The sequence below is a fragment of the Helicoverpa zea genome, chromosome 28 (assembly GCF_022581195.2).
Source record: "Helicoverpa zea isolate HzStark_Cry1AcR chromosome 28, ilHelZeax1.1, whole genome shotgun sequence".
Taxonomy (NCBI): Eukaryota; Metazoa; Arthropoda; class Insecta; order Lepidoptera; family Noctuidae; genus Helicoverpa; species Helicoverpa zea.
In genome coordinates, this window is record NC_061479.1 from 2,737,865 (window position 1) to 2,749,991 (window position 12,127).

A 12,127-nucleotide genomic window follows, 5' to 3' on the forward strand; every position below is an offset into this window, starting at 1 on the left:
CGAATACTGATCCACCCGTCAACCCGTCCTCCCAGAGACAGTGGGATGAGCCGCTCTGCAGAGTTATACGGAATAATCTGCTAAATACGTCAATTTCTTCTGCAGAGCGAGCGCGCCTTCTGGCTGTGGGCGAATGGGAGTCGGGTCTATGGCTTCTGGCACTTCCGTCGTCAAACATAGGCACATTGTTTGACGACACCACTTTCCGGCTTGCTGTTTACTTGCGTTTGGGTGCTCCGTGCTGCTCTCCTCACCGCTGCCACTGTGGTGAAGCTGTCAGCAGCCTTGGACACCACGGCTTGTCGTGCAGCCGCAGCGCGGGACGATTTGCACGGCATGCGAATATCAATGACATAATCCGTCGTGCTCTTGTTGCCGTAGGCGTTCCAGCCATTTTAGAACCCAGTGGTCTGGCACGCGACGATGGCAAGAGACCAGACGGTATGTCGTTGTTCCCGTGGAAGATGGGTAGGTCTTTAGTATGGGACGCGACTTGTGTCGATACTCTTGCACCATCTCACCTTCCTAGCTCGGCGCGATGTGCTGGTTCCGCTGCTGCGGCTGCAGAGAACCTCAAACGGCGCAAATATAGCACCCTGGTTGGTAACTATACCTTTGAGCCGTTTGGGGTTGAAACCCTCGGGCCGTGGGGTCCAAGTGCTCATCTGCTTTTTAAAGATCTGGCAAAGCGACTTGCTGACACTTCGAGTGACCCAAAGGCTGGTTTTTATTTTGGTCAAAAATTAAGCATTGCCATCCAACGTGGCAATGCTGCCAGCCTCTTGGGTACACTCCCGGTGGGCAGCGATGAGGAGTTTTTTGATGCCATTTTTTAGTTGTATATATGTATAAATAAGGCTTTTTTTTTACGTCATGCAATAATTAAGTTTTTTGTGTTATTAAACTTGTAAAAAATATAAAAATGAATCGCAAAATGTGTTGGTAAGCGCATAACTCAATAACGCCTGGACCAATTTGGCTAATTCTTTTTTTGTTGTGTTTGTTATTGTCAGGAGAAGGTTCTTATGAAAAAAAAATAGGGTAAAGTAGAGAAGTCAGTTGACGGGAGCGAAGCCGCGGGCAAAAGCTAGTGTAAGTACATAATGCGATAAGTTCACCGAGAAGGAAAGATAGCGGAGATGGCATAAACATACTCCAAAGGCCCCGAAACTACTGAACCGATTTAACAAATTCTATCACTGTTGGGAAGCTACAGAATAGTTATCGGCACGAATCTTGAGCTCTGACGTTCACCTGCGCAGAAGTAATTTATTGGGTCCCTTTTGTGGTATGAAGTGAGGCGCGGGGACGGGCTAAAGCGGTGATTGGCCCGCAGCGCATCGCGTCATAGCCGTCACTCGGGATTGGTTCTTTGCTAATAAATCACTTCTGCGCAGATGGAAGTCAGAGCTCAAGTAAAATAGGCTATATTTTATCCTTGTACAAGAAGTGGGTAAAACAGCAATAAAACCCAAAAAATACATTTTCAAATGTACATTTATTCAAATTACTCCTTTTCCATAATTTCTGGCAGATCCCTGTCACTTTCTTGGTCAAAATAACTTTCGGGTATCACATAATTTTCTGGGGGTCTCATAGGCCCATAAACCTTCTTAACTTCTGGTTCGCTCTTCTTATCTTCTGGTTCACTCTTCTTATCTTCTGGGCCCTTCTGTACTTCTTGGCTGTTTACATCTGGAACTTGTTGTTTTCTTAAATTATTTAATTCTGCTTCATCATCAGAATCCACTTCTTCGACAAATTCAGTGTCTTCTTGTTTAATTTCTTTCCTTATTTTAGTTTTCTTCTCTGTGTCTTCTTTTAATCTTATTCTGGAATTAATTTATATATGTTATTATTTGAAGAATTTATAAATAAACTAGTATTAAAGTCTCAAACTTCTTTAAGCTGTGCCCTATAGGGTCCATATTGTTTCTAATCATAATGTACCACCTGTACAAGATACGGAATGCTAATAAAGAATTGAGTATTGAGGAATATAATTTAATGGCTACGAATCAGTGCGGTGGCTTCTGGTAAGGATATATAAAAAAATCTATAGTAATAATAAAATGGAAACACATTTTTTGTTTGTTTGTACCCTAAAGGCTCTGGAAACTATTGAACCAATTTGAAAAATTCTTTCACTGTTGGGGCGCTACACTGTTCCCGAGTAACATAGGCTATATTTTATCCCGGTACGAGCAGTAGTTACCACAGGACGCTGGTGAGACCACGGGAAAACTGCTCGTTTTATATATAAGTATAGTATTTTTATACAAAGTCGCTTTAAATATCGCGGTTCTGATTTTATTTTACCACCACAAAAGTACCTCTGTTTTTGTAAACACATACCCGTGTTTTCACAAAATAAATTATCTTTATCTTTATAAATTAGAAAAATATCTTTTTCTTTACCTTTTACCGTAGACTGCGGAGTTGCTTGCTTGTTTGATAATTTTGTCATCTTTTTTAACTAGAGGAGGTAAGTGAGCGGGTCTCGCTATTTCGGCTAGCCGTTGTGTCTTCGAAAGTTCCGTTTTAAGTTTCTGTATATTCATCTGTAAGCAAAAATCAAATTAGATACTATGGCATTAGCGAGAAATGAGCTGAGATGAATAAGTAAAAAAAAATGTAAGACCCAGGTGTCATTTGAACTTTCAGGCTTCTGACTAATTGTAATCAGAAGCCAGGAAGTCTAACAATTAAAAGGACACAATTAACCCGAAAGGCTCTTAAAGCAACATACCCACTGAATCGATTAGAAAAATTCTTTCACTGTTGGGAAGCTCCACTCTTCCCGAGTAACATAGATAGTCTATATTTTACCTCGGTATGGGTACCCACGGGACGCGGGTGAAACTGCTAGTATATGAAAAATAATATTATTATAAATTACCTTAGTTTTAGATATTTCAGCCTTCTGTGCCATACTTTGTCCTTGTTTGCCCAAGTTATTCATGTACAAGTCCAGTTCATCTATATCTTCTGTCTTCTGCTGCGCGTTAGAAGCAGAAGACCGTAGCTTCTCTAGTGTGGCTTCTTCAGAAGATATCTTCTTCTCAATGTCGGTTATCTCTTTAAACTGAAAATTAAATAGACATTGTCGAGTACGTTTTTTACTGTCAATTACTGATTAATGTATTTATTTATTTGGATCACTTACATTAAACACAAAATACATAGAAACTGATTGTTGTGTTCCTCAAATTACAGGAAACCACAGCATTTACCTACTTGATAATTAGTTACAACAAAAAAAGATGAACATTTAAATGCATTAATCTCAGAAAACACTGGACCGATTTGAAAAAAATACTTCAGTGTAGGCCTATTTATCGACGAAGGCTAGTGCCTACCTCTTATCCGAATGCCCGGAGTAGTAGAGTTCTCACTTGATGTGTGTCACCACAGGTGAAACTGCTGGTGGTAAGTGGTAACTATTATTATGCATCAAACATACAAAAGGCATCACAAAAACCACCGAGTCGAAAAAGTCGGTAAAACTCCCCCTCTCGGCCGCACCGAGTTTCTGCATGCGTAATTTACGCTCACGTTCTACGATCCATAATTTTAAAATACCTAAGTCAGAAAATCTCGTAAATAAGACTCACCAAATCATCATAAGTCCTAGGTTTCTCGTCCTCTCGTTCAGCGGCGCCGAGTTTCTGCATGCGTAATTTACGCTTACGTTCCACGCTGCCTGTACGATCGAGGAATGTGTCGTCATCCGAGTCATAAAAGTCGTCGGCCGACCAATCGCGTTCTTTACGCCGACGAGATTCTGTGAAAAAAAAGGTGAAGATTAGATAAGTATGTAGCAAAAAAACTGACGAAATCAAAATAACGTATTTTTAACCGGCTTCAAAAAGAAGTTCTCAATTCGACCGTATTTTTTTTTGTGTTTGTCAAGCGATTACTCCGCCATTTTGTAATCGAAGCCAAAAGTAATTATAGGTACATCGGTCTAGAAGTTGGTGTCGAAATAAACTTAGACGGCCATTAGACACCGACTTCTAGGCCGATGCACCTAAAACTTTTTTTTGTTTTTTTTTTGTGTTTTTGGAAGTCGGTTTTATTTTTTTGTAAAAAGTTTTTCACGAGTATACAAGTCCAATTCATCTATATCAAAATCACAAAATTTTACATCCGTTTGCGAATTCAAGGCAATCTATTAGTTTGAAATTGACCTCTCCGGTGGTGTCGGATTGTCGTCCCATCGCGCTATGAGAGTGAAGGAATAGTGAGTGCACCTGTGTCCAAGCAAATATGCGTGCACTATAATATGTCCTGCGCAGCTGGCTGATCTACTTAAAGTCAAAGTCAAAGTATTTATTATTTGTAAAACATAGGTGTAAAATAAAATGAAGATCTTAAAGTTAAAATAGTGCGCTATGTTTTGTCTATGGTGAGACGTACAAATATGGTTTAAACTACTTACTAGAATTAAAATAATAATTTTTTACAATTAAAACTAGAATTAAATTAGTCGTTTAAGAACTCATCAACCGTATAAATTAAAATAATTTGATAGTTTGATACCACTCTTATATCGGGTGTGTCGTTCATAATCACATTAAATGAAATGCGTTAATATATGTCGATTAACACAAAGATAAAAGAAAAATACGTAAAAATAAAAAAAATGTTTTTTTCAAACAAAGTAAATGGAATAAAAATGTGCAAAAATTAGAACACCATATAAAAGTCAGTCATTACAAACAACTGAAATTCTCCCTTGAAAACTGACAGCTGTCAACTGATCAAAACATACGATACTCCTAACTTTATCTCTGCTTTACACATGATGTTGTAAATTATAAAAACGAAAAATTACTCCTGTGGTTAAACCACTGAATGGATTAGGTTATTTTTTTTACAATTCGTCATAGAATATCATAAAGTATATGCGATATGATTTAATGTGATTGTGAACGACACACCCGATATACCATGATGACTTTCTTTACACCAAATCTGTTATATTGACTTATGACGCCCTCGTTTTGCTTCGAGGTTTAAAAATGTGCAGTATCCACTTCAAATATTTTTACGGATTTTTTTTTGTAAAAAGATTGTAACGAGTTTCCCTGCAAAGACTAGCCAAACTATCCGACAATACATATTTCTCCAGTCCTTCGTCGTAATTTGAACCCTAACACCCATTTATTTAAGACTAGCTGTTGCCCGCGACTTTGTCTGCAAACATTAGCAGAAATAATGGTTCATTGCTCATCCCCCGTAGGTGATAGCGTGATAATATGTAGCCTATGTCCAGACCCGACCTCTTAGCAATATTCATGCAAAATTTGAAGTAAATCCGTGCAGTACTTTTTGATTTTACTCCGGACATACCTACAGACAAACAGATAAACAGACAAAAATTATAAAAAACTACATATTTGGGTTCAGAATCTATTATAGATCACCCTCCAAGTATTCTTAAAAAAAATATTCAATGTACAGTTTTGATTTTCCCATCATTTTATTATATGTATGTAAATTAGTATTTATATTTGTATAATCTTACCGTGTTTAGACTGCCTAAGTAGCCCGGCTCTGTCTAATATCCTGCATGCTTCTAACGCGCACGCAATGACCGCCTCCTTCTTTTTACCTCGATGAATCACTTCAGCAACCACTGGGTTGCCGCGAGCATCGTCTATTGGTAATTCTACCCTGAAAACCATATTATATTAAGACCAGTTTTTTAAACATCCATTATTCTTATAAAAAAAAAAAAAATATGACTTTGAGAATTAAACGTAAAAATTCATGGTTAATCAGTGTACTTGGTCCTTGCATCTTGTATAAACAGACTTTCATAGAATTTAGTTTAAGCAACAAATCGGTCTATGCAAAAGTATGTTTCTTTGAACACGCAATTTGAAGATTCTTTCAAGAGCTAAATCGTCAATTTCTGGAGGAAGGTTGTAGTTTTACCGGCGTATAGAAACAACAACTTCGCCCACCCAGATAAAAGTAGCCTATGGGGTTCTTCAATAAAACTGCGATCTAACACTGAAAGAATTTTTCATATCGAACCAGTAGTTTTTGAGATTAACTCCTTCAAACAAACTCTTCAGCTCTGTAACATTATAAGAAATAAGTATAGATTTAGTACAAAAAATTTATAACAGAAATTACCACCTATTTTTTATCTCACCTGCATATAAACTGCCCAACGCCCCTCTCATCACAATTATAGTTAAGTTCATGGCCCTCTCTTTCAAAATACCCTCTTAAGGTCTTCTTAGGGTCCTCCAAGTACAACTCCTCATTGGCAGTGACAGCATAAGGGTTTTCTGCTAAATCCGGTTCCTCTTCAGCATCCTCACCTGTGGAGAAAGTGAACAATATTTAGTTATAGACCATTTATTTTAGGAAAGCGTGTAAACCATTCTTGTGTGTGTAAATGTGTGTCTGTATGGGTAAACTCGGGTGCGTTCAGTAGTGGTCGAATCAACTTCGGTTTTACATGCTTCTCGATGGATTTCATTTCTGAACAAGTATAAAAATGGGAACAAATATAATGACCACCATAAAATGCTTTGATACCCTTAGTTTTGTAACCAGAAATATCTACTGAACACCAGAAAAATAAAGTCTAAAAATGTAATAGTACCAGCTATTTTAGTCACGACTTCACTTTAAATTGTATTCGACCACCAAATTTAGTAAATGATCACCAACTCTTGACGACCAAATTAATGTATTATTTTTGCCTAAATAAGTCACTGTGATTGCCATAAAATGTAGGCTTATTACCAAATAAAGTATTATGGTGCCATATTAAGTTATGTGTCCGGCTTGCAATGCATGCGTGAGTGTCAGTATGACGAGTGACAGGGGCAAATGGAAGAAAATGACATATTGCGCCGACCCCAAGTAAAATTGGAAACAGGGCAGGAGAAAGAAGAAGAAGAATGTGTTTCTCAATACACTCCCTCGAAAACACACTCTTATCGCACTATTTAGAGGCATGCAATAGACAATTTTCCACCCTAGTGCAGGAAAAGGGTCCCCGTAATGTTATTACATTTATTGTATCAGGCCGAACTTATTTTTTTGTAGTCAGTTTACTTAAACAGGATAGCAAGATGTAAAAACTTTGATTATCATTTTATATTAAAACGCTGGTATAATTTTGATGATCATTTACTACTTTTGGTGATCATTTACTACTTTTGGGATAACAATGATTTATTTGGACTCATTTTGTTTAAATAGGATAGCAGAATTTAAAAACTGGTTATAATCTTACTTTAAAATGGTGGTTTAATTTTGGTGATCATTTACTATTTTTGGCTTGTGCATGATTTATTTTGGAGTAATTTCACTTAAATAGGATAGCAAAGTGTTAAAACTTTGGTTATAGTTTTACATTAAAATGCGAGTTTCATTTTGGTGATCATTTACTATTTTTGTCTGCTATTTGTTACTATATCTGGTGATCAGTTAAACATAAGCCTATAAAAAGTAGTCTATGTATCACAATCGTGTTTAAACTTTACAGTAATACAGCTTATATATAGCAACCAAACTATAATCTCGCCTTTCCTCATTCCGAAAAAAAGTGGATCTATTTGTATGTAGCAATTTTTTAATCAGCCTTATAGTCATATCCTATCAAAATCTATACTTTTTTTTTAAATGTATATAAAATGTTGGGTTCTGAAACTCACGCGAATATCAGACATTTAAATAAAACTACTTTTACGGATTTTATCGCGTTATAATATTAATACTATTCTGCCCGTGACCATGGATGCTGTAGAGGAACCGAAACGTCGGGATTAAATTATATTAATACTAGCTTTTGCCCGCGACTTCTTTCGCGTGGAATAGTAACTTCCGGTAGATTTTTGGTTTGACCAATAGGTGGCGCTATATGTCCGGAATAAATTTTATTTTTATATTTTTTTGTAATAAAAACTATCCTATGTCCTTTCTCAAGTTTCAAACTATATCTGTACCAAATTTCACACAAATCGTTTCAGTAGTTTAGGCGTGAAGAAAAGACAGACAGACAGACAAGACAGACAGAGTTACTTTCACATTTATAATATTAGTTAGGATAGTTAGGATAACCGCGATAACATCCGTAAAAGTAGTTTTAATTCGATAAAATCTAAAAAATAAATTCTGTCTTACCCATCCCCCAATCAATGCCCTGTTCTTCCCTTCTCTTCTCCTCTTCCTTTCTATTCCTCTCTCTCTGTTCCACTGCCTCCTGTATCATTCTGTCTCGCTCCAGCTTCATGTCCTGAGCTCTCCTCTTTATTTCTGTGACGGAGAGCTCCGATTCCCCTTCACAGTCAAAATCTGGACCCTGAAATTAAAAAAAAATACTGGTGAGATTCTTGTCAAGAGGAAATGTGTTACGCAAATGGATAGAATAAGGAAGAAGTACGTATTTCAGGATCAAGTTAGAAAGTGGCACTAGCGACTGAAAAGCTATGTGGAAACCAGCTGTCATGGTAATGTCATATGATGCGGAGGAATGAGAGTCATCTTATGAGTATATGGATATATTGGAATGAGACAACCTAGTGGATGGATTGAGTGAAAGTCAACAGGGCTAGAAAGAATGTTACTTGTGAGATGAAGGCAGATAGAAGAGTATGAAAACATACTTTGAAAGCTTCAAATAAAATTGTAATAAGTGCAGGAGGATAATGCCGTGTCATTTTTGCTTTGAATTAGGTATATGTGAGATTTGAAATTATTGAAAAGTAGAAAGTAGTCAAAAATACAATCAAATATCTTTCAGGCTTTTGCAAATATCCTCCGAGCCTTTTTCCCAATCATGTTGGGATCGGCTTCCAGTCTAACCGGATTCAGCTGATTACCAGAGCTTTACAAGAAGCGACTGCCTATCTGACCTCCTCAACCCAGTTACCCGGGCAACCCGATACCCCTTGGTTAGACTGGTGTCAGACTTGCTGGCTTCTGACTACCCGTAACGACTGCCAAGGATGTTCAATGACAGCCGAGACCTACAGTTTAACGTGCCATCCGAAACACAGCCAATGGTGTCTAAGATATACTTAGAAAGTACATACAAACTTAGAAAAGTTGCATTGGTACTTGCCTGACCTGGGATCGAACCCGCGCCCTCATACTTGAGAGGTTGGTCCTTTACCCAATAGGCCACCACGACTTCGCAGTTTTCGCAGACGAGGCTTTTGCAAATATATAGACAAAATAACTCACCAACATAATATAAGTCCTGGTACTATTGCCAAACTTGATCTGATGGCCGACCCTCACCCGTGTGTAATGGCTGGCTTTCAACCGGTCTTTGTTAAGGAAAGTGCCGTGGGTACTTGCTAAGTCATAGAGGTACCAGCCGCAGGGAGGTTCGCCCTCTTCTGCGAATGCCTTGTATTGGAGTACTGCGTGATGCCTGGAAGTATATTTATAGTGTTGTTGTTGGTAATTATATAAATAATGTTAAGGCAAACCTATAGTTAGTAAAGTTACCATTATCATTATATAGCATTATATAACACTAGTCATTTTCCCACATTAAAAATGGTTCCTCTTTATTCTATGTATGGAAAATATAGATTGTGAGAACACTTATTGACATTATTTCATACAACATGTTTATTTAATTTTAATTACATCACTTACAAGAGTTGTTCTCTTTCTGACTAAAAAAGTAGAACCCAACCAAACAGCTGTTTTAGTATTTATTCAATCCCGCAGCCCCAGGCAGGCCTTAGCTCAATTAAGTTGGCAAATTATATTGTACTAGCTTCTGCCAGCGGTTTCATCCGCATCCTGTGGGAACTACTTCCCGTACCGGGATAAAAAGTAGCCTACAGCCTTCCTCGACAAATGGGCTATCTAACACTGAAAGAAATTTTCAAATCAGACCAGTAGTTCTTGAGATTAGCGCGTTCAAACAAACAAACAAACTCTTCAGCTTCATAATATTAGTATATATTCACATTACGTTACGTTGAATATGAAACCCATAGATGACTTTCCCTTGAAAAATCCTTCAGAAGCACCTTTAAGACTCAAATTACCTGGATATAGTGGGATGGGCCATCACAACATCACAGTTGGCAAGTCTGCCGAACACATAGTATGGTTTGTGTGTCAAATCTACATTGTCTACTATCATACCGGACTTTAAGACTTCCAGGGCATATTCTGAACCTGGAAAAATATACAAACATTAGAAGCGAGAACCTTCTTTTTGGAGGTTGGTTAAAAAACAGGATTAAGCTTGGTCAATTGATCTTAAATATATAAATATTTTTTTTATTACTTCACTTTGAACATAATTTTACAATATTTTGCTAATTCTAAAAAGTGCTGATGTATAATTTGCCCGAACTAGGTAAACACCTGTCTCAGGCATAAAAATGCTTATTATAATATTTATAGCAAATAAGGTAAAGCAATGCTCAGCATAGTTATTGACCCTCTATGTTGTAACTAGTGGTGTTCAAAGTTGCTATGTGGCAATAACTTGCTATATGCGAAATGCTATAAATTTTTATCATGCTATTTTACTTGCTATATTTATAGCATGCTATTTTATGCGTAGGTTCACTAGGTAGGTGCGAATAAAGCAAGCGCAGTGACTATTTGCTGTAGTTGCTTGCTAAGTTGCTATACAAGAAATTAAGAATATTACATCGCGTTTATGAATTCTAATGATAAAATGGAACAGTAAAAAAACAATGAACTTTCCTTCATACTTTTCAGTAGTTTTTAGGCTTAGGACTGTCTATAATTGATTTTACGCTATAAATTAATTATTTGTAAATATACATTTCGGGCATAAGTGTTTTTATGAAATAAATTAGGTATGTTATGAAAAGCAATTATAGGCGTATTTAAAAGTTCGTTGATTGTATGTACAAAAATCAACTATTTAGCGCGAGCGACTGATAGCAAACGCACCGCTGCGCCGTGTCTGCTACTCTGCTAGTCTGCTATAAATTTGCTTCGATTGCGATTCATGCATGATGCGAGTTGCGACGCACGACGGACAGAGACAGAACGCGTGTGATATTTTTATTAGCAAGTAGCAACAAGTGTGCGCTACAATAGCGTTTGCTATATGCTATGCATAAAAAGCACGGTGCTATATTTTGCTATATGATATATTATCCACCACTAGTTGTAACCAGTTTATTCATGTTTCGGATACCATGTTAAATTGGTGGGTGCCCGCTGTCATTTGAACATCTTTGACAGTTGTTACAGGTAGTCAGAAGGCAGAAAGTCTGATAATCAGACTTACCAAGGAGTATCGGCCAGGCAAATAAATTGATGAAGTCAGATAGGCAGTTTTACTCTATCTAATCTGACAAGACCATGGAATTAATTTCAATACTGACAAAACGACTTCTAGGAGAAATAGGTGTATTGAACTGATAAATACTAACCGTCTGGACAAATCCCAGACCATTTGGGTTCTTTATATGGAATGGGCGTCGATAATTCTTTCAAAAGAACCGCCGGTGGCAAATTACTCTTAGACGTGGATTCTGAGCTTCTTTCCAGGGGTTTTTCGAATTGTTTTTGATCTGCGGCCTTCTCGGCGTCATTCTTAACCTTTTTCGGCAATTTCCCGATGCGTCCAAATAGCACAGGCTTTTTAAATTCGATTTTTTCGTCACTTTTTGGTTCTTTAGTAGTTTCCTCCATTTTTTAGGTTATTCTTAACAATTATTTGTTCTACTTTCGAATAAGTATACCTTTGACTAAATAATTTCACTTAGAATAGATTCTTAGTTCATTTGTACTTGAATAACAATAAATATTTGAGAAAGAGTAAAAATAGAGAAATATTTACGAAAACGTAGACTGTTCTTGTTATTTACTTCATTTTATATAATAATAATTCATTCATTTTTATTTCTCTCTCACTCACTCTTTACCAATCTTCTATGTCTATATCCGACTCCTAACCTTGCAATTCGTTCTTTAAGGTTTTAAAGCCTAAACATTTGCCGTATCTCTTTTCTTCACCTACGTTAGAAACAGCCGCTGGAGCGAGAGAGAGAAATTTGAAGGATCTGGAACGCGGTCCGTGATAAAGGCCGTACCTCACACTAGTTACTCAATACTCAATACTCAATGACTTTATTGCATTCCA

The 12,127-nt window shown here is 37.1% G+C and overlaps 1 protein-coding gene across 1 annotated transcript; it reads right to left on the reverse strand.

Moving 5' to 3' along the window:
* Positions 1 to 1,479: 1,479 nt before the first annotated feature.
* Positions 1,480 to 11,870, reverse strand: LOC124643810 (kanadaptin). Its single transcript, XM_047182911.1, has 10 exons — positions 11,415 to 11,870; positions 10,041 to 10,173; positions 9,217 to 9,409; positions 8,155 to 8,332; positions 6,167 to 6,338; positions 5,531 to 5,679; positions 3,615 to 3,784; positions 2,900 to 3,085; positions 2,419 to 2,561; positions 1,480 to 1,832 (listed from the first exon to the last, which is right to left on the reverse strand). The coding sequence occupies exons 1-10, from the start codon at positions 11,674 to 11,676 to the stop codon at positions 1,508 to 1,510; spliced, it is 1,911 nt and encodes a 636-aa protein (XP_047038867.1). The 5' UTR covers positions 11,677 to 11,870; the 3' UTR covers positions 1,480 to 1,507.
* Between the last annotated feature and the right edge of the window lie 257 nt (positions 11,871 to 12,127).